Source organism: Alligator mississippiensis, chromosome 16 (genome assembly GCF_030867095.1).
Source record: "Alligator mississippiensis isolate rAllMis1 chromosome 16, rAllMis1, whole genome shotgun sequence".
In the NCBI taxonomy this organism is placed as follows: Eukaryota; Metazoa; Chordata; order Crocodylia; family Alligatoridae; genus Alligator; species Alligator mississippiensis.
Window position 1 is genome coordinate 24,495,770 of NC_081839.1, and position 26,884 is coordinate 24,522,653.

General features: G+C 46.4%; 1 protein-coding gene and 1 long non-coding RNA gene across 11 annotated transcripts in view; one reads left to right on the plus strand and one right to left on the minus strand.

Annotated features, from left to right (window-relative positions):
• ARHGAP32 (Rho GTPase activating protein 32) overlaps window positions 1-26,884 on the minus strand; it is a 470,146-nt gene that overhangs the window by 17,237 nt on the left and 426,025 nt on the right. For all 7 annotated transcript variants that reach the window (XM_059719723.1, XM_059719722.1, XM_059719720.1 and 4 more), the window contains 5 exons: window positions 12,152-12,254; window positions 8,301-8,445; window positions 7,745-7,827; window positions 4,823-4,930; window positions 2,435-2,580 (listed from right to left, as the gene is read on the minus strand). In XM_059719723.1, coding sequence (XP_059575706.1) covers window positions 2,435-2,580; window positions 4,823-4,930; window positions 7,745-7,827; window positions 8,301-8,445; window positions 12,152-12,254 — 585 coding nt within the window. The remainder of the gene's footprint in view (window positions 1-2,434; window positions 2,581-4,822; window positions 4,931-7,744; window positions 7,828-8,300; window positions 8,446-12,151; window positions 12,255-26,884) is intronic.
• Window positions 232-18,438, plus strand: LOC109283759 (uncharacterized). Of its 4 annotated transcripts, none has more exons than XR_009457918.1 (5): window positions 232-343; window positions 12,378-13,629; window positions 15,826-15,908; window positions 17,538-17,690; window positions 18,224-18,438. It is a non-coding gene; the product is annotated as an uncharacterized LOC109283759 (long non-coding RNA). The 4 variants fall into 4 exon arrangements; XR_009457919.1 differs by having other exon boundaries at window positions 12,378-12,535; window positions 13,526-13,629; window positions 17,538-18,438; XR_009457917.1 differs by having other exon boundaries at window positions 17,538-18,438.

Sequence of the window (26,884 nt, forward strand, 5' to 3'; positions counted from 1 at the left end):
GGGGAAACCTGCTTCCTCTGCCTACGTGATTGGTATCACATACCTGGGTGAGGGGCTTGCTTCCTGGGGAGCTAGGAACTGCCGGTCTGCCCAGCAACTAGTGATGCATTTCAAATTGGCTGGCTGACAGCCAACAGGTGCTGGCCTCCACTGGACCAGGTAAATGAGGTCACAAGGGCTATTTAAGTTAAGGACTGCCCAGGAGGAGGGGGCAGCAGCCGCGAGGAAGACTCAGAGACAGAGAAGAGCTGAACCATCTGAAACTTGCTCTCTCTCTCAAAACTCATGATCAAGGAACTGCCTGCCTCCAGAGGGAATCTCCACCTGCCTCTGGATGATAACGGTGAGTAAGCTACCCGAGATCTAACTAGATATTTAGCTTGCAGTAACTCAGATGCGAGATCAAAGGCTACCCAGCCACGGGAGTTTGCTCTATGGGATTTCTCTGATATTGCTCTACCCTGTACCCTATTCTAACCCTACCCCTTGTAACCAATAAAGGTCTCCTTTGTACCTAGTGTGGGAGACTTATTGGGAATGGGTCTAGATTATGCCTGGGGGTCCCCTTGGTTTGGCTGACTAAGGGAGACCACTCACTACTTGTGCTTCTGACTGAGGGAAGCATCCCAAGTTCTTGAAGTGAGCCAAGTACCCTCGAGGGCTACTAGGCCTGTGTTTCCAGGGCACACAGAGCCAGAATTAAGTGCAGCCCTGGGTGGTGGCAGTGGAACCCCAGGCTAGCGGGTGTGCTCCAGGAAGGGGGTCAGCTAGACGTGAGGCGCCCCCAGGGAGGGACTTGGAGCCTGGAAGGTGGTCAGGCGCAGCGAGGTGGGTTGCAGGAGCAGCCCCTATTGGCCTGCCACACCCTTCACCCATCCCCTCCAGAGACATGCATGTGGAGCACTGGCAAGGATGCTGCGTGCTTCCCTGAGAGCTGCTGATACCCTGCAACAAGCCCCGACCCGCCGCTCAGCATTAAGGCACTCTCTGAGAATGACCAACAAATTAAACAACTGCCTGCATTAACACACTCCATTCTGAACTCAGGAACAGGCTAAGAACTCGGGCCAACTAATTATCTTCCCCCCGGCAGAAAACCCCCTGGAGTGAGTGCAATGAATATGGAAAGATAAGCTAGTCTCAGGTTGGAAACATGCATGTATTGCTCAAGCAGGGCTCTTAGTACAGCTGAGCAAAGCACTCGCTGCTATTGTTTTAGAAGAGAACCAACCTAACAAAGCTGGACTGATAGCAGATTTGCTAACCTGAAGTAAAGGAAGCCAAGGCAGAGAAATATACTGGGGAATAAGCTGGCTATTCACGCTTGCAACTGCTCACCAAGCACTAACTGCTCACCATGCACCCTTTTATACTAAGGGTGAGATATATTAAACCAGCTAGTTGATATTTAATGCCTCTTAAAAACAATCTGTGCGTCGTTCACAGTGATCTAACATATGGAGTAAAATTCATCCTTGGTATAACATGGTAGAGCTGTGGGAGGAGTGAGATTAACCTGTATAACAAACCATGGCCAAACAAATAGGTAATGCTTCAATTATCCCAATGCCTTGTGCAATATGCTGCAGTTCAATGCTAATCCCACCCCGCCAGTGGATGCTTCACAGCCTCATCCTACAGATGCAGACACCGCTTGTACACCGGAATTGGCACTAGCTACATGACAAACATGGAAATGGCTGTGAAGCTTACAACTGAGAGCCATACTAATGAATTCCTGAAAGGCATGTGGAAAATGTACACATCAATTACTCTGGTAGTTAAAAAACTAAAATGGTTCCTATGAAGCAGGGCCAAAAACTTCAGTGTTTTGGTGTCTGAAGTTAGGCACCTAAGAAATTATTAGAAGCGTTGAGCACTGACACTGGCAGCTAAAGTCAGTGGGAGTTGTGGATCCTCTCTAGGTCAGTCCACTTTTTTTCATCTGCCGTGTTTTCAGCACTTAGAAAATGCTGGCTGTAATGGCAGGTGTATGCACCCCAGTGTACCAGCCTGTACTGCAAAAGCACCTTGAGTAGATGAGCATCTAGGAGAAAGTGCTTCATTACAATTATCCTCAAACATGAACATATCCCTTTCATAAGCAAAGAGTTCTAACTATCAGGATCAAGAAACAATTGTGAATCACAGGAAGAGAGATAGAAGCAGTTGCTCTGGCCAAGTCATGAGGTCCAGCCCTACAGTTGTGTGGAGTTCCCTCAATTGCCTAATGGTCACCAGAAGAAGGTGCCCAAGCATCCCTCAAATCAAGCTATAGTGACCAACTCAAGGCACTCGAGTCTGAAAACTTGGGTCTGCGCTTTCACTGTATAAAACAATTCCAAATTTCCTTTGCTCCTGAACAGGGAAGAGTTTTCACTTGAACTCTGCCATTAATTGGTGTTGAGTGGAAACCAAGGAGGAAGGCACGCACCTGCCCCATCTCGTATGACTGAGCTGAGTTTGGAACTGAAGAGGACATCTACGTGATTCAGGATGAACTCCACAACCACCGACTGGATTCGCACCTCCATGAAGGCAGCTGTTCCACTGAAGCAGGCAGACTCGATCTGCTTTGACCTTGGAAAGGAAGACAAGGTGAACATAATATTAGCAATGCAGAGGGCACATAAGTCATCTCAGCTACTGTTGGGCTACAGCACACAGTGGCTTGGGCAGTTAAAACTTTAGCTACACTTATAGGCCAGGCTACGCATTGGGCCCATCCAGCATTTTAAATTAGTTATATCAGAGAAATGAGCCCTTCACAAATGAGCAGGCTGAGTTTGTGGATGTGAAGACTCCTACTAAGTTAGCGAGAACAAGATACGAGCCTGAACTGGGGTTGGGGATGGCAAGAGGGGAGCACCTGTTGCAGCTACAGAGACTGAAGAGAGCACTAAGGCTGCATGAGAAGATGGCAGTGTAGGCATGATCAGTCTCCTTCCTTCCATTCGAGGGAGCAGATGCATTCATTTTAAAATGCAGCTTCACTAAAAGTTCACTGTGGCCTTTTTAATAAGCTGGAAACTTCTTCAACTAGTACTGCTCAGCAAGTCCCCCTCCAGTCCCCCCCTACCCTGCACTGCAGTTCAAGAGGCCACACAAGCAAGAGAACTTTTTTTTTTCTCATCACTTGTGGGAAGACAAAATTACCAGAAAAAAGAAGCCTGCTTACACTCATTAACTGCACACGAGGAAATCAATGACTCACTTCTCACCCTGGTAACAAAACAGGCTAGAAACTAATACCACAAAATGAGAGTGCAGCGATTTGCTTTCAAATGATGAAAGTTAGAACTGTAATGTTAGTCACAGCCAATTCTAGAGGACAGTATTTATCCAAGACTATTTCCACACAGCTGATACCCACTAGCCAAAAGCATTTAAGTCAGACTATAGAGACTGATGCAATGGAAAGCTGGTTGGGTCACAGAATACAACAAGTTTTCCTGGATGACCCAAGGACACATTATTCACATCTTGCCAAAGGAGGGGGAAAGATGTCTCAAGGGAAAAGTCTCTAGAAGCTGCTCAGGAAGAGCTGAGCTGGGCAGTACAGATGGCTGTGGAAGCACATTCCTTGCCCCCCGTCATGCAGCCGGGGAGATGCCCACAGTGCTGCAGACGAAGCTGAGGACATGGCCATCTCACCAGACAGCTGTGCTCCCTTCTCCTCTCCCCCTCACCTGGCCAGGGCTGACCATGCAGCTGCACTGGAGGTGTCACGATCACTCGCAGCCTTTGTGGAGGCTCCACATGGGCGCTCGGGCACCTGAGTGGCTACAACAGTGGCCAGGGACAGAGATGACCTGAAGATTGGACCACCTTCCTGGGTAGCTGTGCTCCCCTCCCCACCTGCCTCTGCCTGCAGCAGTGCAGCTGAGTTGAGGTGCCGCAGGGCAGGGTGCCAAACTACAAGGGCGCCATTTGTCTAAGGCCAGTTCTATATAAATGAGTCATTCTTTTGAAGCCAGTGGAGTTCAACTGCTGCAAAAGAACAAGCAGGTCCAAAGGGCCAGATCATGCCATCACAGGAACACAGGACTGGAAGGAGACTTGTCGGTCACTAAGTCTGGTCCTTTGCATTCACAGGGAATCGTTAACCAAACGAATCTCCAAAATCACTTCAAACACTCCCCTATCACTACCTATCAGTGCAGCTCTCCAGGAGTCAATGACAACTATGCTATTTAACCCAGTTGAGGATCTGACCAATTGGGTCCAATCCTGCCCTATTTTGAAGCCCTTATTCAGGAACCCCTGCTCCCTTTCTCCCCTCAAAAAGCAAAAGGACCTTTGCCAAAGTAAGCATAGTATAACGGAAGCCTTTGGAGGATGGAGTTCAGTGCTTTTTGAGTCATGAATGCCGTGTGCCCCCCCCAGGCAGTGGCAGTGCTGTCAGTGGCAAGCAGGGAGCTCCTGCAGGCAGCCATGGTGCTGTCAGCAGCAGTGGCGGGGTGTGTGTGTGGTGAGCATTGACTGGTGGTCAGTGACCACCCGCAGACACCGTCGACAGTGGACCACCAGCCAACACCACTTGCGGTCAGCAGTGACAGGGGGAATTGTGAGCGCTGACTGCCCGCAGGTGCCGCCAGCAGTGCCTTTTCGCAGGGGGTGCACCACCACGCTCAGAGGGTGCACGTGCACCCATGTGCACCCCCTACACATCACCAGTGTTTTGGGTGCTTGCAGTTGCCCGACTAGAGAAGAAATCATTATGTTTGTTTAGCTGGTTTACAGTATTTAATTTCAAGAAGTTGGTGCAAAGTAGGGTTAAATGTAAAAATGACAGGGGGCAGGGGGAGGGAAGAGTTACTACCTTAGGAGGTTTGGTGCCCAGACAATTGCTAAGTTCTTGGTGTGCATATTCGTGATGGAACAATAATCAGCTAGACGAGCCAAGTGCCTCATTAGGAACTCCAGTGTCCTGGAAAATGAGAGATATGCAAAAATCTGTTAACAGATAGGCAATCGCTCAATACCAATTAGCATGCCATGCTGCAATTTCAAGAACAGAAAACACACAGTTAATATGCATTTGTGTGGTAGCAAAAAAAATCAAGGCGTCAGGAATGATGTGCACCAAGCAAGGCAAAAAAAATTGCCTTGGGCAAATATTTGTGTCTGGGTTTCCTGATTGCCCAACTGAAGGCAGAGAAAGGGCAAAAATAGAGGCATATGTGAGCATCACAGAACATAGCGGGCAGGTAAACAGAACTTGACAGGGGCCAAAACATCAGCAGCAGCAATCCCTTGAAGTCAAGGACAATTATCTTCCATGATTACTTTATCTGTGACTCCAAAGATGGCTGATGAGGCTGTTCCAGGGTTGACAGACTCTTGCAACTCAGGCACGTGTTTCTGTGAGGGGTGGTTAGCTCTGGATTCTTGGTCTGCAACACGCTGTTTCTACTGTTCCTGCTTTTCCATCTCCTGTTGTCATTGTAAGGTTTCAAAGTACTTGTAGCAGACTGTTTCTCCATTTGGGGAGTCCCCCGTGAGTCCACTATCACAGCACACTGCAGGAAACTGCCCCTCATTCTGCACATTTATCACTTGGCCACGTAACTATGAGGTTGTGCAACAGCAGTAACTCACTTCCACTCTATTTGACCTGGCAGAACTGGGGTCTGGCAAGTTTCCGGCTGCGTTGTGACACTCATGGAAAGGGCTTACCACATTATCCTTTTGTAAGGTAGATGATATGTCAGAGCTCCTTGGAAAGTCCTGCCTTTAAAGTACTACGGTAGGATTGTGTGCTGTTGTGTACAGGATGGGTGCCTACAGTTAGGTGTATACATATCTGACGATACAAGGTCAAGCTTTCCCATTCAGTGACAAGCACGGACAGGCATGATCAAGTGTCAGATAAATTTCTCACAATCAGCAGTGGGTTCAGTCCTGCTTGGTGCTAGTGGGGAGGGTTGCGTGTATAAGTGCAAGGTAAAGAAAACCAATGGTGTGGGAAAAGCTGTTCTTGCATTAATGAGAATATTGATGAGCTGTCCCCTGCTCCACGAGCAACAGCAGAAACACTAGAGGAGCATGGCATGAATCTGGAGATGATCCATGTCTCCCTAAGAAGCACTCCAGGTCTCACTTTCTTACCCTGTGCCCTTATCAGCAAGGCAGTGGGCAGGTCAAAGCCTTTTGAGCTGCTACACCCAAGCAATCTCTGCCCACCACTGGAGCTTTCTAACCCCCCAGGCCTGATTTCTGTTCTCATGTGCAAAGAACAAGGCATTAAGCTACGAAGTCCACATCTACTGGAAATAAAAGGGGACAAAATCCTCCACGGCTTGCAAAAGCCCCTCTCCAGCCCAGGCTGCCAAGCACCATGATTACAGCACAAGATCTCTCTCATGGCCAAAGATTATTAGAATAAAAAGGCACTTTCCTCCTTCCAAAAAGTCTGACTGCAGCAGTGCCAAGCCTCAGGAATGCTTTGAGGAAACCTGGAGTGAGTCATCAGCTCTGCCCAATCCCCGCTAGAGGGAGCACTGGCTGCACAGTTATTCCACATGGATGGGAAAGGCAGGCTCTCAGCCATTTTCCAACCAAGTTTGTGTCCCTTGTCAAGCCCTCTGCTCTGATAGCAAGACAGATGAAGACAAAGAGTGATTTCAGAAGCATCTGCTACGACCACTTGAACAAGCCTGGGTGGGCTGGGAAAGCCAACATGCCCTTGGCTCGATAAGGACTCATTGCAGGACTGCAGAACTATCAGAAAGGCCAAGAGGCCCACTTGGCCAATGAGATGGTGCAAACGGCACAGCCCAGTCGCTTACTGCACACTTGGACCATGCAAATGCCGAGCTGGATTTATTGGTCGATCAAGGGCATCTGAAGCCACGCAGAGGGACAGCTCAGTTATGCCAACCGCAGGGGATAGGAGAGACCTGGTCCTTGTGATGATACGGCCAGAAGGTGGGTGGTCAACTCTCCACCAGCCCAGGATAAAAACCACTAGTCAGGTGTCACAAACAGGCTACAGTGGACACTGGAAGCAAAGGCACAGCCAAAGGCAATGCATGCACCTGTAACTGGCTCTGAGGCAAATGGCTCATGGCCCTGACAACCAGGGTGTTCTGCCAAGGGTGCTAGTTAGAAACATCAGCTGCACAGAGGGCATTTCACACCGGCAGTACCACGCTGCTTGTTCTGTGCCATAACTTCACCGGCCCAGCTTAACCCTGGATCCCAGACTCTGCCCAGTAAGGCAAGCTGAAGGTCTGAACCGCTGCTTGCTCCACTGCACTCACTCTGAAGTTTTTTCAAGATAGTTAATTTATTACCTCCTCATTAGAAATACCCTGTGCAAAATCCTGCCATCCACCTTAATGAAATCAGACACTGATGTAGCCCCTTATGGCATGTTTTGTAGGAAACATCAGAGATGCTTTATGTATGGCATGCGTGTCTTATTACTGCTCTAATTAAAATAGAAGTCCACTTTACAGCTTTAAATCCTTCCAAGTGTGCTCAACCATATAATTTGATGCATGCAGGAAGAATGCTGTCTCAGGAACCAGCTTTCTGTGTGGAGAGGGGGGGGAAAGGGGAGTTGGAAAGCACACAAAAATGCCAGGTGTCCCTTTCAGCAACAGGTGTACGCTCCTCAAACTCGGCTACATCAGTCCTGACATCTAGCATAATGTGCTGTCACGTCAGCACATGCCGGTGACCCCTCTGTTGTAGACAGGTTGAGGACCGAAAGCATGGTGTAACCATGCACACTAACCTGTAGTGAGGTGGAGGCAGTTGCTGGATGACATCGTGAATTTTAACCAATCGTTCTTCATCTGTAGCAGCAGAAACAGCATCCTAAAACAATGTAATGAATCAGTAAGATTTTGACAAATGTGGACGGTGCACAGGGTTGTAGTATTTAAGGGATTTCCTACCTATGCTGCTAGGCAGGGCACAGCACTCTGGTATCCCTGTCCCTCAGAGACAGACTTAAGCACAACCAGTGTTAAGACAGAGCTACAGTGTATCTGGTCCAGGGACCTGCACGTTCTGCTCTGATGGCACAGAAAGACTTCTTCTGCTGCTAGCCTGGTGGTGCTAGCCATCATTATAGCCCTTAAATGTCCTAGATGCAGGGCTTCCCTGGAGCGAGTTAGTACTGTTCATCTAGTGTTTATACACTGGCACAGAGGTATTTAAATGCTAAGAAAGAAACGGTCAAGGCGGATGCAAAACCGGAGCATTGTGTGTGGACACTGCAGTGCCTGGGAACAGCACTGGGAACAGGCGAGTTGGCTGGAAAATGAACCATGCGTGCTTGTACTTACTGAGAACTTCTCATAGAGCTGATACGTGAGCAGGGGATTCGGGAGCTCCCGGAAGTAGAGCTTACAGAGGGAGCCCACGCAATGGATATCTTGGATGTAAATATCTTTAGTCAAGTCGGGGATCTGCTCAGAGTCAAACTCGTGGCTGGAGACAAAAAAAGGAGATGGGTGCAGGGGGGTAGAAGGGAGCAAAGAAGCCCAAAACAAATTACAGTCGGAGGACGGTGAGGACATGGTTTACAGGAAAAAATAAATGAGCAAGAGCCAAAGCCACAAGAGTCACGTTTATGCTGCTGCAAGCTCACATTTTTCCGAAATGAGACGCTTTCTTCTGAGGCATTTTCAGTTGGTTTTACAGCTGTCTGGCTAGCCCAGAAATCAGTTTTCTGGTAACAGTGCAGACACCCTTCACTAAGAGTCTTAAGGGTATATTCTCAATTCTAATGCAGATCGCTTACATGGGAAGTGCTGACGATTCTGACTGGGAACCGCCTGGGTGAAATTCCCCAGGGGCCAAAATGAAAGCTCAATCCCCCTTAAATTTTGAAAGCCTGGAAATCAAAATTAGAAGCAATGTTGGACACCAGACCCATCAGCAGCTGCTGTACATCAAAACTACTGTGTGCAGAAATTCCTTGGATGCAAGCTCGAGAGCCCGGCAAGCCTCTGCCGGCAGGAGGGAAGGGAGCCAGGAACCACATGAAGAAAATCCCTGCGTATTCTCTTGGTTTTCACATAGGGAGGGAGAGGGAGAAACCCAAAGCACAAACGTTTATGAAACAAAAACCGCGCTGTGAGGGCCAGGGCTGGCAAGGCTTGCTCCCCGCTGGAATATGTGCATGGAAATTGATGTTTCAAATTAGCCAGTACAGATTTGCTGGGACTAGCGTGGCAAGTCCGGCCACTGGGAGCAGTGAGAACGCGACTGCTGCATCCGAAGCCTTGTCTCCTCATAAGACTCTTCAAGCTGTGAATCCAGGCTGCTCCCATGCTCAACGGATAGTCCTACCCACGCCACAACCCTGGCTGGTCTCTTACCCAGCTACATCACCCTTCTGCTTTGTAGGAGAAGTGGATGGCAATGTATGCTCAGTGCTACAGCACATTTCTAGGGCCTGCCTGAAACCTCAGGTCCTCACTGTGCTGCGAAGTGGAACCATCTTGTACCCACGACCTCAGACTCGGCTCCCGAGCCGCGCGTGGCTCTTCCACTTATCAGCTGCAGAAAACATTATCAAAGTTTATTGTTTCCTTGCTGTGCGCACTGGGTCTGTCTCCTGCAGTCATGGATAAAGCAACCCAAGTGCCAGCACTAAGGCACCCCGTGTAGCTCCATACTGCACATGATGTCTTGCTTATGAGTTGCAGTGTTTACCACAACCCAGCCAGAGAGGTGTGTGTGTATTGTTGTGGCTCTTCTGGTTAATGTGGACTGCATTATGTGGTCCCTGAACCAGTCAGCCCTGACTGTAACATCAGGCCTATGCCCCGTGGAAAAGCTTTCCTGGGAAAAGCAGGGACATTCAGGTACAGGCTTAGACACAAGTGTATTTGTAGACAATTTGAGTGGTATCCAAAAGGTGCACTACCCTCCCATGCCCCAGCTGCTTGGGTTGTTTTAGGAAAGTTGTTTCTACATCAGGAGGAGGCAGAAGGGGACTTTTCAGGATTAATGTCCAGAGGTAAGCATCTGATAATGAGCAGCTGAAATGCACCCCACCCCAGCTCTTCACCCTGAAGGCAAAGCGGGACATGGAAATGAAGGGTTTCACTCCCTGCTGCCTGACTGATTCACTGCAGCCACAATCTTTAGTGTTCGTTTTATCTGGCTCCCACAAGCATCTTTGACTCATCACTTACTTATACTTAGTACAGAAACTTCTTCCCTGCTCCTGGATGCACAGGAGTAAGAGGGAGCTCACAAAGGAGCGTGTTGTTCCTGCGAGCTCGGGAGAGAGAAAACTTTGAGCAAGAGCCTTCATGGGCAGTTAAATGGTCCATGGGACAAAGCTCACTCTGCTCCTGGTAATGCGCTATGCTCCCCGATAGCCAAATCCTGAGCCCTAATCCCAACATCAACTAAGCAGAAGCAATACGCGGGGGAGGATGTGGGGTCTTCTTCATGGGATCACTGCACCCAAGCAGATTGGATCTGCTGGCTTTTTCTTTTCCAAGGGGATGTGCAGGAGTGGTAGCAGAAAGAGGGAAGCTCTGCTGCAACAGGATAGGAGGGAGTGGTTCTTTGGCCCCTAACTACGGAGAAGCTCTATGTATAACCAAGCCACTGAGATGATAATATCTTAGGTTAGGTATTAGGAAGAATTTTCTCACTAGGAGGGTAGTAAACTACTGGAACAGGTTACTCAGAAAGGTTGTGCAATCTCCATCCTTGGAGGTTTTTAAGACACGGCTAGACAAAGCTTTGGCTGGGATGATCTAGTTGGGGCTGGTTCTACTTTGAGCAGGGGGTTGCACTAGATGTGACCTCCTGAGGTGCCTTCCTACCCTCATTTTCTGTGGATATGCTGGGTGGAGGACTCAGCCTAATATCTGTATGAGGACTTGCTCCTCCCCTGAAATGCCAGAAAAAATGTATGATCTCTTTGATTTCCTTGATCTTTGTCAGGGGTGGCTCCAGGTTGAGCAAGGGATTGATCTAGATGTGACCTGACGGCCCTGCCACCTGACTCTGCTATAGTTCTGTGATCGATTTAAATTCCTGTAAAAGCTACATTTCTCTGCACTGAATGTTAATAGCTCTCTGATATTTCTTCTAGATGCTAGGAAGAATGTTACTCGCAAATAAAATTCCCTTGATGGTAGCTCAAAAGCAAGGCCAGGCCTAGGATGCTGGAGTTGAGCATACCAGCTTGTGGCAATGGTTTGATTTTACCAATCAATCACATAAAAGGTCCTGCTGCACTGCCACTGAGACAGAACTGCTCTAAGAAGCGCTAAGAAAAGCTCCTCGGTGAAAGAAATGCTCTAATGTCCTGAGTTACCAAAGCCTACATTTTCACGAGTTCATGTACTTGATTATTAAAAACATGAATCTCGTTAATCAAGAAATATCAGATCAGACTTTACAAACAGACCAATACGCTGCTTCCAAGCTGGAGTCACAGCAGCGTGTCCTGTACTAATCAAATATTTGAGCACACTGACAGTGACTAGTATGAAAGATCAGAGCAGTCTTCACATTGTATCCTACTCATCCTTCTCTTCTTCCTGCCATCTCAGAAAACTTGACAGTTGAATATTTCTGTAAATAAGCAAGGTGATCGATCCCTGTGGGCTGTTTGGGGAGTTGTCTAATGAAAACATTAAGGTAAAAACATTGCTTTGGAAAACACCATGGGAAAATTTTAGAGAAGAATAAAACAGGTTGGGATGGTGCAGAACTGGACTTCCCCGATCAGCCCTGCAGTATAGCAACATGCCCAGCTGTGAATTAATGCCCAAAAAGCCAAGAGCAACATTCACTCTCCTCCATTTGAGATTTACAACGTAGCACCCCTAGGCCACAAACCAATAAAGAGAATGAGATTGAAATCTATCCTGGAAACCTCCATTTCCCCAGTCCCAGGGGACTTTGCTTGTTCCAGTGACCAACATTGAGTTCCTATAAAATAAGACTTCACTTCTCTCCTTTAAGACAGCTGGGATATTAAAGACTCCAGAACAGCAACCACCACCGCCCACGATTGCCGTGAGGCTGCTGGACCTGTCAGTTCCCCAAGACACCCAGAACTTGTAATCACTGAACGCTTGAGATTCTGAATCCAAAACATTTAAAATGAGCATGTGCTTCATTCATTAACTTAATCTAATACCAATCAATATGGCCTTACCGTAGTTTCTGGATGTTGGATGCAATCCCAGAGAGACGATAAATTCCATCCACAATGCCATGTTTCTCAATGAATTCAGTACAGCTTTTGAGGACCTGGGGGACTAAAGAAAAAGTGACAGTGTTTAGCTAACCATGCTACTGAGGTCTACTCCCAGGCTGTGTTGATGCCTTAGTTCATAAGCTAAGCACAGAGCGTCTTAAAAGACAGGCCATGTCTTCAACAGATTCTGATCAACTCTGAGCAATCTGTATCGCCTCCTAGAAGAGCTGGGGAGAGCGGAGGATTAACTCCTGGAGGACAAACCTTATGAGGAAAGACTAAGGGATTTGGGACTGTTCGGCCTGGGGAAGAGAAGACTGAGGGAGGACTTGGTGGCTGTCTGTAAGTACATAATGTGTGAATATCAGGAGCTGGGAGAAAAACTGTTCACTGGGGCAACCCAGGAAGGACACAGCAGTGGCCATAAACTGTTAGAGGATGGTTTCAGGTTGGATGCAAGGAAGAACCTCTTTACGGTAAGGGTGACCAGAATCTGCAATAGACTTCCCAAGGAGGAGGTGCAGTCCCCAACCTTGGAAGTCTTCAGGAAGAGACTAGACAGACACCTTGCTGGGCTCATTTGATCTCAGCAGTATTCCTGCCCAGAGGAGCGGGACTGGACTTGATCTTTTGAAGTCCCTTCTAGCCCTTAATTTCTATGATTTCTATGATTTTAAACTAAGCAGTTCTGTCTGCCTAAAATTGCTCCTACAGGTTTAGTTCTATGCACAGTTCTTCTCCACAGCTTGGCCTAAACGGTTTATACTGCTGCGTAAAAAGCCACAGTCCACCCTGTGTTTTTGGCATTTCTGTGATTAGTAACTTGATCGGCAAATAGGTAGGGTATTAATTGACATACGCTTGACTGCCTGGAGAGCTCAGAGAGCTGCATGACTTGCCAGGCTCACAGACAACTGCAGGTGCACAGACAGCCCCAGATAAAGCAGGAATGACAATGACATGTATGGTGATATTTAGCTGCATCACCAACCAAGGGTACAGGCAAATGAACAAATTGCAGCATGCGATCAGGGGGTGGGGATTTACTGTGCATCAGCCTCTCCAAGGTAATTCTTTGCATCTTGTTTCATCATGGGTTAAGCTGCTCCAGGTTAGCTCCCACTTCCTGTGGGAGGTAGGAGCAGGCACTTGGAGAATTACCAAGGAACGATGCACAGTAAGCCCCTGCCCCCTGCTAACTTGCTGTAATCGGTTCGTTTGTCTGTACCCCACCTCCCTCCAGCTGGTTTCTCAACCCAACAGTTTCTGCTTTGTGATCTACCCACTCACCCAGGAGTGCAAGGAAAAAGCAAAGCTGATTCTCTCCAATAGGGATAGAAGGCTGGATTGCGCAAAGGCAAGCACTTACGATTAAACCCTCCTGAGGCTCATCACGTCCTCGTGGAAAAGCTCAGTCCGTGTGCAGTGCTCAGCAGGTGAGCTCCCCTGCAACAGCCCCGGTGATAATCTAGATTTATTTTTACATTGGATGCCAAGTCTTATCAATTTGCCATGTGACAGATTCGGAATAGGTCATGTGGCAAATCCCCTTACATCAAACAGCAAATGCCACCTATCACTCTGCTCTTTTGAGCCCCGTTGCACTTAGATGCTCTGCTCTGTTTGTGCCCCCAGCCTCTCTGCTACATTCCTACCTTATATCAGGCGCAGAAGCAGATGAGTGACTAGGGGAAGAAAAGGAGCAGGCATCTTAAATGGTGCCCCAGGAGTTAACCGGTGCATCTCCAACTAAGACACTAAGAGAGGGTTAAGAAAGAGAAGTCTAGAATCTGATGTTTTACCTTGTATATTTACTGTACCTCAAGCTGCTTTCTAATGCAAGATGCAGAGAGGGTTGGGCACACAGAGCCATTATCCACTAAGCAATAACTCACACCAAGCCTTGGAAACAACTCGCTCATGTGAGCTGGCCATCTCCTGCTCTCCCCGAGTGCCTCAATGTCCACTTACACTGCCAGTCAACACTGGCAGACAGACCTATGTTAGCACCCAGCCCAAGAACAGCAGTACAATGTGCCCAGAGTACTGAATTAAAGGATTAGTGTTAGAAATCAATCTGATGTGGCTGTCACGTGAACATTTATGCTTGGGGATGCAACAGTTTTGCATTGCCGGGTGAACACACATTCAAGCACTCCGGAGAAGCCTTCTAGCCCTAGCAAAAGTCAATCATTCAGAGTGGCATACATGAAACGCTCCAGATCAGAACAGCCCCAAATTCAGGTTCGCAGATAGTAAAACCAGAGATTACACAAGTTCAGGGAGGACAGATTCAATGGGGGCTATTAAACAGAACAGTCAAAAACGTGTCCTGTGACATTTCTAAAACCATCAACCACAGGGTCATAGGATTGCTGATGCAAGGGAAGGTATGACGGGGGTGGATCACAGTAAACACAGCCCACTCACATATTCTCTGTCTAAAGCATCTACTGGGCTAGATGAACCACTGGTTTGACCCAGCAGAGCCAATCTTACATTCCTAGTCTAAGAACATTTACAAGCAATATTTCGACCATGTTTTTTTACTTGATTGGACTTTTCAAGAGTTGTGTTGATAAATCTTAAAACTTGGGTTAGGCTGGTATGGAGTTAAGAAAGGATGGAGTGCCAGCCTGAATCTATCACAGGGCTAGGAGGGCAAGGAAATGAGAAGGAAGCCAGGCTGTGGGGCAGAGGAGAACAGTACACCTTCTCTTCCTTCGGATGGCTAAAAGAGGGAAAACGCTGGAGACTGTAATTAGCATCTGTGACCCAGGTTACTCCGTTGTGTGTCATTTATGTCTCTTGTGTTTCAACAAGACACTGTGTCCCAACACCACGGTCTATAAAGGAGTCATGGACATAGCTTGCATCCCCTCTTGAAAGGATGAGATAGCAACCAGCTTATAGGGTCCATAGTGCATGTTCGCATCCCTCTCAAATTGCCCACAGCTTCCAAGTATCTCATCTTAAATTCCCATATTTACTGTAATCCAAGATGAGATTTTCTTCCCCCATCAGCAAGGGCGGGGGGTGGGGGGAGCAGGTTTGACAGGACAGGCAATGGGGCTCAGTGCTGAGCTTCAGCTTTTGTCTTGGGGCTGAAGTTGAAGCTGAGCCACTGCCTGCTCCAGATTGCAATAGCTCATCTGGCAGGGGAGGGAGCACGAGGGGCAGGGCGGGGGGCACAGCGTACAGGAGGGGGAAATCTGGAGCCTGGTGGGAAAGTGGAGCGGGGGCCGGCACACAGGAACAGGGGCAAGGAGCAGGGGACTGGCCCCTCTCCACCCACCTGCTTTCCCCACCGCAGCAGTTAGGGGAAGGACAAACTTAAGATGGCCTTCTGCTAATTAGATTCTATACATGGACAATTATAACAAATGTATAGAATATAATTATGGGGAGGGTCACCTTAAATTTAAAGTCTTCTTGGATTTAGGTAAATATGGTAAAAGAAGAAAAGCTGTTATGACTGTGACTGGGGTGTAATCACTGCAGAGCTGTCTGAGCCTGCAGAGGAGGGTCAAAGGTATGAACCGTCTTATCCATCCGAGCCAGGTGTTAGCTCAGATGCCAGGCTCAGATGCCTTTGCATGTCAACACTGTTAACAGTTCCTTTTTTGTGTTAGGAAGGAGAGCGCAGCCCAGAAGAGTAAGATACGCTGCAAGTTGCTCCTCATTTGGGTGCCACTTAGCATGCGTCTACACTGGTGTAAGTGTCTCTCCTTAAGGATTGTGGAGAGAGGGATGGGGGTGCAGAAGGGCATCAAACCGGAACTGCAAGTTGGGGGACTGCTGCTTGTGGTCTTCCTGTGCTTGAGCCCAGGAGAGTGCTGCACACTCTGCAGTCAGGGACAGGCGTAGAGGTGAACAGTGATGGGACCAACTTCACACCAGAAGTTTAGCAGAGCTACAAGGCCAGGCTGGACCGCTGCCACAGGAGGAACCTAGGGCGGCTGCAGCATGGAAGTCAGTGAGCATGGACTTGAGATTGACCTTGACACTTGCCCTATCAATGTAGACACGGCCTCCGTGGAGAACATTTGGGAGACACCAGTGCTCATCTCCCACCAACCCTCACCTAGTTAAAAAGATGATGGGCCAAAACAGCCCACAGTCCTTTTAAGCCCCTTTGAAGAGCAACCTCAGTAAAGTGCTGAAGCATATTTTGAGCATCCCCACAAACTACCATCGTTCTGGTGACTCATATAGGCAGGGCTCATTGTGGGTGCAGCTTGGAAGAGAACCATTTTTTCCTCCTTCAGTTTAACTCCTGCACAAAAATGTTTCCTCCTCTTCTATATTTGCACGTAAAAAGCAGAACCAGGCTATCCCCTCAGTGGTACCATGACCACCAGCTCAAACAGATCTTTGAAGCAAAGGAAGTCCTAGCAGGTTAACTCCCCTACCTTTGTCTATTAACCCTCCCTAATTTAAACTACTTCAGTAAAAAGTACCCATTCTTGGACAGTCAGAACGAGTTTCAGATGCAGCACAAATTCTGTCTATGCATTTTAGCTTCGAGGAATGATGCTGTGTATTATCTGTTCTTTGTTTCTATGGAAAATAAGGGTGCACGGCACTTCACAGACCCACATAGGGCTATAGGACTGAAAAGCTTCCCACGCCAGTCAAGCCTCCTGCATTCACAATTGTCCACAAGTGCCCACATGATGGCCCACTTCTAACCCTAGTTGCACAGCACAGCTACAAGCACCTGGTGAATAAAATACCCACAGTGTGCCACATGTAAAGGGAATGCAAAAACACACCAACCTTTCCCTCTCTCCTACAAACACCAAGAGAGGTTAGTACCTAAAAGCACTTGTAGTTGAAGAGCCCAGTCATTTACCTTTTAACTCACAAAAACTATGCCCACATGACAGGCTTCTCTTAGCCTAGCCATGAATGAGTCGGGACCAGCAATGACGGACAGAAGGGAGGGAGAGAAGTCCTAAGATTGGAAAGGAGGCTTTTGCTACATCCCGCTGTGTTAGACTGGAAGCTTCTTGGGGCAAGGGCTCATTTTATTCTGTTGGTACTCTGTCTAGGGCAGTGTGGGGCTACTCTCCAACTGAGGCCTTGAAGCACTACACCATACAAATAAATATAACTGTAATGGTGAGAAGTGGAGTAGCAAAGTGTTATTGGCAATGCCAAGGGGGAAAAAGTCTGGCAAAAGCAATGGGGAACAGGGCAGGGGGTGAGGCTGGAGACAGGCTCTGAGGAAGGGCCCCAGAGCCCAGGTTAATGATGCAGTGAGATTAGCACTGGGTAGTGAAGAAAATAAAATCATAAAAAGCACTTTCCTTTGCATCACTGCCATCACATTCTCCTCCAGGGGATGCTGGTGCCATTCAAGAAAGGGTAAAACATCGTCTGCAAGCTCTGCTCCTTCCTTCTCCAGCAAACAATGGCCAGAACACCTGCCTGGGCTGCTTAATTGAAGTACCATGTCAGAGGGATCAAACTCCAAACGTTTCCAAGGCTTCAGGTTTCTGGGCTTATTTAGCAGTATAAACAAACAGCATGGCGAGTTTTATATTTATGTCATAATTAAATCTGAGGAACGGCCTATTGTGATGATTTGCATCAGGTCCAGGAAGAAGGGGAAAAAAGAATGGGATGTAGTCATAGTGATACGTTTACTGTGCTGGATCATTAACCTAGGCAAACCACGGGCAGTGATATTACAATTAAGATAAGGCAAAGTCTCACACTATGCCCCCCTTTGACACCAATACTTCCAATGGGTCCAGTCATGTAATAATTTCCTACCCAGGTTGCTATTCTGATCCATTCTGTGGTGGAGGTGGGACATTAAAACATGCTGAGCTGGGCTGGTGACTCGAACACATTTGCCTGGGAGATATGGGACAGCTGCCTCATCACCTGGCCCCCCAACCCAGCTATGCATACAGGCCCTTTGCTGGCAGGGTGATCTGAGGTTGCTACTAAGCAAGGTATTTAAGATACGTGCAGGTGGGGGGGGTTTTTGTTTTTTAATATTTCCCCATTAATTCACAGGAGCTTTCTCAGCCCCTGGTAACTGGACATATGAAGAGGAAAGCTGTTGGTACCCTCAAGATATAAGAAATTGTAGCAAAAATTGCCTAGAGAACACGTGAGAACAGCTAGGCAGCTATCAGGCTATCATGATGACTGATGCCTTCCTTGGGCTCCTCCATCTGTTGTAAGCATCTGCCTTTTGCCTAATACTTCAACGGTGAGCTCTTGGGGAATCTTTTTGTTCTGTTTGGTCCATGATGGAGGTTTCTAGGTGCTATCATAAAACAAAAGTAATAATAAAAGGGTAACAGTTTGCATTGCTGGCATTATTCTCTTACTCAAGACAATCTCCTTCAACCACTGACCTCAGATAAAGCAGCTCATAAAGCAGCTCCAAGGGTTCATTGAACATTGCTAGATTTAATCAGTCACCTCTTTGGGAGGCTCAGAGCACCGTGTGTGCTCCTAGCTCAGGATCCGTTCCATCCCTCTCTCCCCTCGCTGCCTCGAGGGACTGAAGTACAGGAGCTTGGGAATATAGCAGAATTAATAAAGGAAACTCCAGCCTTTTTTTTTTTTTATCACCATGGCAGCTAAAGGAATTTTTCAGCTCATTCTACAACATCTTCCAGCTGGCTTGAAATGTTTACAGCATCTCCTACAGCTTGTGTTTATTCACTGAATGAAGGGGTTAACGCCTCCCATCCTGATGAAGTGTAAATTTTACTGTTCTCATTCTGAAAAGCATGTTAATTCATCTTGAAAAACAGGCCCTTTGCACTCCTCCAATCTTGACTTTTCTCCTTTTAATCTTTCATAATGTTAGCAAACTTTTTTGGGGGGGTGGGGGGGGGTGCATTATTGAAATCAATTATTTGTTCAGTATGAGGAATGCGGCCTCCCATCGAGTTCCCCTGAAGCAGTGTCATTTTCATAATATTACAGCAATAAGGTGAACTACTACATAAACCAGGGCCTTTCTGGCTGGTTAATGGACTGTATCACACAGAAATGAAGCCTGCTCAGCTGAATTCCACACATAGCAAAGGGCTGTAAAAAGTTAAATGATCACTCGAAGAGGAACAGCACATATAAAATAAACTGCTGTATATCCAGTACCTAACCTTCCAAACAATGTAATAACCTTGGGTGCCCTGTTAGTCCCCATATTATCCAAGAGGTTTACCAAAAAAGCAGTTCAATAAAGGAATGAACTAGGAAGTTTCTAATATATAGATATATATTGATATAGATCTATCTACTTAGATACAGATATATTAGAATGCTAATTTCAGTTATTTAAATGGTTATTAAATATTTAACCACACAGATAGGTGACTACTATAAGAACCCAGTGAGAAACATCCTTTATGGAAGATGAAATACTTTAGATATTTAAGAACACTCCTATTTTTTAGTTCCTATTGCCAAGACAGCTAAAAGACATTGTTAAAAATACATACTGAAAACTGTATCTTACTCTGGGTACCTTACTTTCTTTTCACTGGAGCTGGTCAACTTTTTTTTTTTTGGAAACTAGAGAATAATTAAAAACGGTCACCATCTGGCATAAAGGGGTTAACCATTTTTAACCCCTTTTGCTATTTGGCTTTCTTTTCAGTAGCCTTTGCTTCTTTAAACTATCTCACAAGTGCACTTCCTAACCACAGGCACGATTACATAGGATATTGCAATCATATAATCAATATGAGATTTGAACTGCTTCTTATTCATAGGTCCTTCCTGGCAGGACAAACATCCATGCCATTCCAGAAAGCAGCTTGCAGGCCATGTCCCAGTTCACTACCTTTTGCATACTTGAGCATAAAACTTACCAGTCTCCTCTACTGTTTAAAAGCCTCCTAAATTCATGCCTCCAATGCCCTCTCAAGTTTACAGGTAATGCAACAAGCAACCAATATGGACTTCCTTTAAGATGTAGTATAGTTTACAAGATAGACCTTGTTAAAATTACACGCATTACTTAAGAGCGGGGATAAAGTCTGAACCAGCTTTTTAAGGTGAACTGCTTCCTGATACTGTCTACTGTTTGTATTTAAACAAGTGACCGGCTCTCAAAGAAATCTCAGAGAAGGTTATAAAATATAAGAAAACTAGTGGAGCTAATCTACTACAACAGAATCTGGATTTTAAGAAGGCTGATAGTCATTTACTTCTGAAAGCTTAGCTACAGCCAAAAGTAGTGTCTAGCTTTCAGAAACTTAAGACCAATAAGAGTTCCACCAACTTACAAAGACAGACAAGATTCCTTGTCTGCCTATGTCCTTAGACCAACACGGCTACAACCTACACCCCCACCAACTTAAGAAAGCACTTAGCCACATGCTTAGGTCCCAATTGGCGTGCCTTCCTGTACAGGTGCACCAATACATCAGTCCGATATCAGATCGGTACCAATATAAAAAAAATGGTTGTATTGGATAGTGGCCCGATGGGGTCAATAATTTGGCTGATAAATGCCCGTGCTGCATACAGCCGCATCACAGCACTCAGGCAGCGAGAAGCACAGCCGGCAGCGTGGAGAACTGTCTCCAGCTGGTCAGTCCAGTGTGGTGGAAGGAGAGGGAAGAGGCGTTGGAGGGTGGGGGGCAGATCAACACCCCCCGCAGTGAGAGAGGGGGCATGGGCAGGAATAGGTGCTGCTCAGGTGGGGGCCAGAGCCACGACTTGTGGACGGGAGGGTGGGTCCTGCCACTGCTTGCACCCCAGGAGGGCAAGGGGGGGGCATGTGCCCCCCCCCCCCAGATATGCACTGGGCAAGGCGGGCTGCAGGCAGGGCTGCGTGGGGCTCTTTTCGGTAGGGGCTGGACTTGGTGTGGGCACCAGTGGTGCTGCGAGGATGCTGCATCTATCCCAAATTTTGCTGCCACTCCACTCCCAGCACCACCGCTGCCCAGCAAAATGCCCCACCTCCACCCACGCTCCGGGAAGAGCCATGCCCTCCAAAGGTGCAAGCAGTGGTGGGACCCGCCCTCCCCATGAGCTGCAGCTCCAGCCCCTACCCCTGCCCTCACCGGGGTGGGCATTGATTTGCCCCCACCATGCCCCTTCCCTCCCCTTCCACCACACTGAACTTACCAGCTGGAGGCAGCTGTATCGGAAATTGGATCGGTATTGCCTGATATGCCTCCTTAAATATCTCCTCAGTACTGGCCCCAATAATCTCTATTGGTGCACTCCTACTTTCCTGAAGTTTGGGCATGCTCTATACTGAAAGTTGTACCACTTTGAGTAAAATAAATGGTACAAGCCCCTTAACATGGGTGCAGTTATATTAGTATAAAATGCTTTATACTGGTATAGCTATTTATAGCTTCTTTCTAGAAAGGGGAATACTTCTGCAGTACTTGTACACCAATATATATAATTGTATCCTCATCAGGGCTTTTACCAGCAGACCAGGCCTCTGTTTTCCCTGAACTGGTCACTAAAATTCACTGCACCTAAATATTTTAAGAGAAAAAATATATATCTTCACTTCTTTAAAGTGAGGAAAAGAAATGTGAGCTGTCCCTGTGCAATGCATAAATTTTCTTTCCATGTCTTCCCTCCTTATAGCAGTACTATTTCAAAATGCAAATTAATTACCAACCCCCTGCTGTTCTCTGCATGGCTGAGGCATAAAGAATGTCTTTCATCAAGGCTATACTTCCGGCTGCTGCAGAAGCAGGTTGGAAAAGGGTAGAGATGATGTCTTCTAGGAATTTAACAGCTTGCACTTTTCCTCTCAGCTCCATACAGCTCAGAGGTCTCCATTTCATCAGAGAGACAGCATTTCTACACAAGATCTGTAATGCTCTCCCTCACTGTGCTCACCCACGCAATAAGAGCTTGGGTTCTATCAGCCTGGTGGAAGGCAGATTGGAGCAGTAAAACAAGCACCCATCAGCTTTGGAAACTGGTCCCAAATGATAGGCCTGTGCGAAGTGGCAAGTATTCGATTTGGATTCAGCTGATTCAGAGGGACAGTGATTCAATTTGGAGATTCAAAATCACTTTTCCAATTCAGTTCAGCCGAATTGGATCCAAAGATTTGGTGCCACTTCGGCGATTCGGTCATAGACTAAACAGGCATCATGCCCCACCCCTCTCCCCAAGTCCCGTGCCCCCAGCCCTGGCTGAGCAGCTTGTCCCAGCCCCAATCCCTCCCTCACCATGGGGGCACTGATCTGCCCCCTCCACATAGTCCTTCCCTCCCCACCTGCCCACCTCAACAGACTTACCAGTAGAGGCAGCTGTGTCCAGCGTGGTGAGGACTGCTGCCTGTTTGGCAGCAGTACGGCTATGGCCGTATCTCCAAAGTGGCACCGAATCTTTTCCGAATCGAATCGGAGGCTTCCGATTCAATTTGGACCTTTTAACTGATCTTCCGACTCGATTCAGATTCGGAGATTCGGCCACCAAAATGGCCGAATCTCCTCCAAATCGAATCGGCTACCGAAGCTTTGCACAGCCCTACCAAATGACTCAAAACAGTTGACCTTCAAAGGTATCAATGTTAATTTTTAGCAGCACTCCTAGGGTGGTATATGGGTCTGTGGTAGGTGAGGAGTTCTCTTGGCATCAACTGTATGGATCAGCTGATTCTTGTTGTCATAGGACTCTGCTAGGACATGGGGATTGGTTAGTAACCCCGTTATGAATATGAGGAAACAGAGATAAGAGTTCAGTAATTTGCCTGCAATCACAGAGAAACTGTAGGAGACTTGTGTTCTCAGCTAGAGCACCTGTTTCTTACTGAGCTCGTCTCTCTCTTTGACTGTGTATGTCACTCGTTACAGATTCCTTTACAAAATGATTGAAAGCAACAATAATACAAGCAATCTTAGATTTAAATACATCTGTTGAGTAGTGGGCTTCAGGATGCAAAATAACCAAACAATCAAACTCAATAGTAACAAGCTAGCCAGCCAGAGTAATAGCTGGCCAGGACAGCCATATAAAAAAGGGGTCTGGATGATGTTAGAACTTGCAAGACAAAAAGCTCAAACGGGCTGTAAAGTCATCCAGAGCAGCCTTCCTGAATTACTGCCCCGTAATGCAACTTTACAAGTTGCTTCTTCCGGTTTATGACGTGCTTGTGTGGAACTGCAATAAATGCTGTCTGAAATAGATTTAAGGGAAACTACAGGCGCAAGACAGTATTTCTGTGCTATGTAAAATAGAGCTAACAGAAAGCAATAAAGGGCCATAGGCAACAGCTGGAAGGTTTGGAATGACAAACAGATTGCACAAAAACACAATACATAAACGTCCCAATCAGCCTTCTCCACTAGCTAATGAAAAAAAAATGCACTTGAAACCCATCACGGATAAAACATGTCTTTATAGATAGAAACACAGACACATAGGCACGCTTTAAAATGTTTAAGTCTTTGGAAAGATTTGACTGATGCGAGAGACATTCTGTTCGCAGATCCCAGGGAATACAGTAAGTGCCTATAAATCTAGTAGACAGCTTTTAAAACACTCTCCCTGTATACGTACATGCATTTGTATGTAATTTTAATTAGGTCTGACTGAAGGAAATACACAGCAAGCTAGGTTCTGTCTTCTTATACCAATTAGATGCTTACTCTGAGTAGCCGAACTTCTCTCAATGGCTCTTGGCAGAATAAGGCACTATTAAGGATGGCAGAAGAGGGGAAAGCTCTCTGTTTTCACATTAGAGTGCACTGAACCTGGAGAACATAAGAAAGGGCCCAGCTACCAATTTCTAAGCCTGAGGTCAAAATCTTGCACATGGGAGCTCAATTTTATTAAGGCGGCGGCCACCAAACTATCAGAATGCCCCAAGGTATTTATCGATCTGTACAACAGACTTGTGAGTTAGGCCAGTACTATTAACCCCATTGTATAGATGGGTAAGTGAGATCCAGTGACATGCTTGAGGTCACACAGGAAATCTCTGGCAGAACTGAATGCAGGTCTCTCAATCCCCAGAGAAGTGCCTTAATTGCTGGACCTCTTCGGGAATGTAGTTCCTTAAAAGTAGGGACAGAATCAAGGCAAAATGCCAAATTTGAACACCCCCCCCCCCCCAACTCCCTGATGTTCTGAGTAATTTTAATCCATGTTTGAATTTCTCTGCACCTTAAACAGGTCTTTTCCAAGTCCCTAAGAGCCCATTTGAGCATCCAGACCCTGGGCATTCATTTCTAACAGGATGAAAGGCAGTAGTTCCCAGACTAGAGATCACCATTACTCATAGATAGTGAACCTGTCCTAGAGATATTCAATTCAAGCTCGGATCAGAAGAAAGTGGCCAACTTTGCAATTCAGTTCCAAATTTTCCATTCACACAATCTAACTCTGCATGCAGCAGTTAGCAAACTTATGTGTAGGCACACGAAGTTATTGGTTAAGCAAAGCTGTTGATGTGGTTGCTAAGATTCAAGTCTTAACTGTTCCAAAAATAATTTGGGACCTAAACCCTGGGATTATTAGTTTCATGTGATTATTTGTACTGCATTAGTACCCAGAAACCCTGACCAGGAGTGAGGTCATGTTGCACTGGGTGCTATGCAAACATTAAAAGACAGACAGCCTCTGGGGGCAAAGATCTTGCAACGGGAATACTTAATTCTTTCAAACAGCTGCTCCTCGGGGATCTCTAGAAGGAAAAGAAATGACCAATGGAGGCCACTTGGAGTAAGAATTACATTTGGGCCTTGGTAATGCTTCCAAATTACACAAAGGCCCCTGAATTTCACAGACTGCCCTTATATTTCACATTACGGATACAATTAATGAAAGAAAAAGAGGAAATAAAAAATCCCACACACATTTGTGGGTTTAGGTAGTTTCCCCACTGTTAATTAATGTTCATTCCCTAGGTATAATTTTTCCCTTTGGTTTGTTATTCTCCAATAAATGTGAGAGATGGCAATGGAAACAGGGCCAACGCACATGTCAGTGTTGCAACGTCAAGCAAGACCAAACCAAGTCTAAATACTAAAGCAAGACCTACAACTGTGGTTTTCTTCATAACTTGGCCAAGTTTCAAGGGCAACCAGACAGACATTTATTATAATTAAAATCACTAATGAAGACAAGGGGGTAATCACATGAGTGTTAGGAACCAGAGAGATGACAGAGCAGTTGTGAAGTCTTTCTTGAGCTAGACAACCTAACAGGAATGGAGCTGGTTTTCCCCCTGCCCACGCAGAGCCTCCCAACTGAAATCTCGCCTCTCATCTTTTCTTGTTCGAACCTGCTTTTCTAACCACATTCGTCCTTTATTGAAGCCTGTAACAACTTACTACTGAAAAAATTAAATAAACAATGGGCAGGTGGCAAATCACAGATGCCAGGACTCTGGTGATATTAAACACCAGAAGAACCAAAAGAGGTTGTGTTGTAACTGGAAACCCCGAGGTGGCACAAGCCCCTTGCTTTATGAATTATTTTAAAAGCACATAGGAATAAAACCTTTTTGTAAGCGAACGGGAATGGAGGAGGCTTAGCACCAGCAGGATTGGTGACCTTCTCCATTACTAAGGGCCTCAAAACCAACCAAGGGACTGGAAATGCCTATGTTGTACTACAAATCAAGCCTTGAGCCATTATTTAGAAATCCTACCTATGTTCCTTGTTTTTCAATAAACAGAGAAAAAAAAAATCAGATGCTCCAATAAACCTGCCCTCTTTTTTTTATATGATGGAGAGGGCAGCATTTATTATTACTGGCACAGCACAGACATATTCTGGAGCTATTCTACTCATTTAAAATAGGACAGAGTCTGAAAGGGAGCAGCAACGCATAGACAGAGGAAGTCTAGACAGTCTACTCTGCATTTCTAAAGGAGTCTTTTCCACTGTGGTCACAGGTTAGGAACTAACGCAACAATTGCAGAGAGACTACAAAAAGCATCTCCTCTCTCTCAACTGCTGCCTTTCAATTCAGTCCCAGATAGCAACTACAGCTCATTTATGGTGTAGCAGTTTGCACTGTGCACATCAAGGAATTTACATGCCCACCCATGATGAATTAAAGTATACGGCCATTTAATTTTAGTGCATAATAGGTTTATCCTATGTGCCATCCTAATGACAGAGAGAGATTATTTTATCAGGTATCTAAGAAGGCAGCAAGAATATCTTCAGGACACGTGTTACACACAGGCGGTTCTCTCCAACATTCCTCGATATGCAAGTAGTTCCCACAAGCTACCCGTGGCACCATTTCTGACTGCACATAAAATACGGCTTACCTTGCTCCTTTAGAATGTGTGTTACGCTATGCGCTAATGTAAAAAACATGTGCATTTGACTATTTTAATCAGCTGCCTATCAGAATACCTGCTACAACACTTTCCTTGCACTGGGTGTTACTATCCAGATTTTACAGATGGGAAAATTGAAGTACAGAGAGAGAAGAGCTTTGTCCATTGCCACACCTGGTAAGACCAAACCAGGAGGCAGACTACTAGTTTAGTTTCCAAACCACTGGACCATCTCTCTCACCGCTGCCCACCTTGTTTATAAGAACCCAACACCCAGATCTTGACTCTTAATAGTTCATTAATAATATTCTTCCTATTTGGGGTTAAAAGCTGAAGAATTACTTCTTAGTTTTCCTACCAAAAAGTCTGGTCTTTGCTTCCATCCTTACTTGTGCCATAAAAGGAAGAACAAAGAGATTTCCCTAGTCAAAGC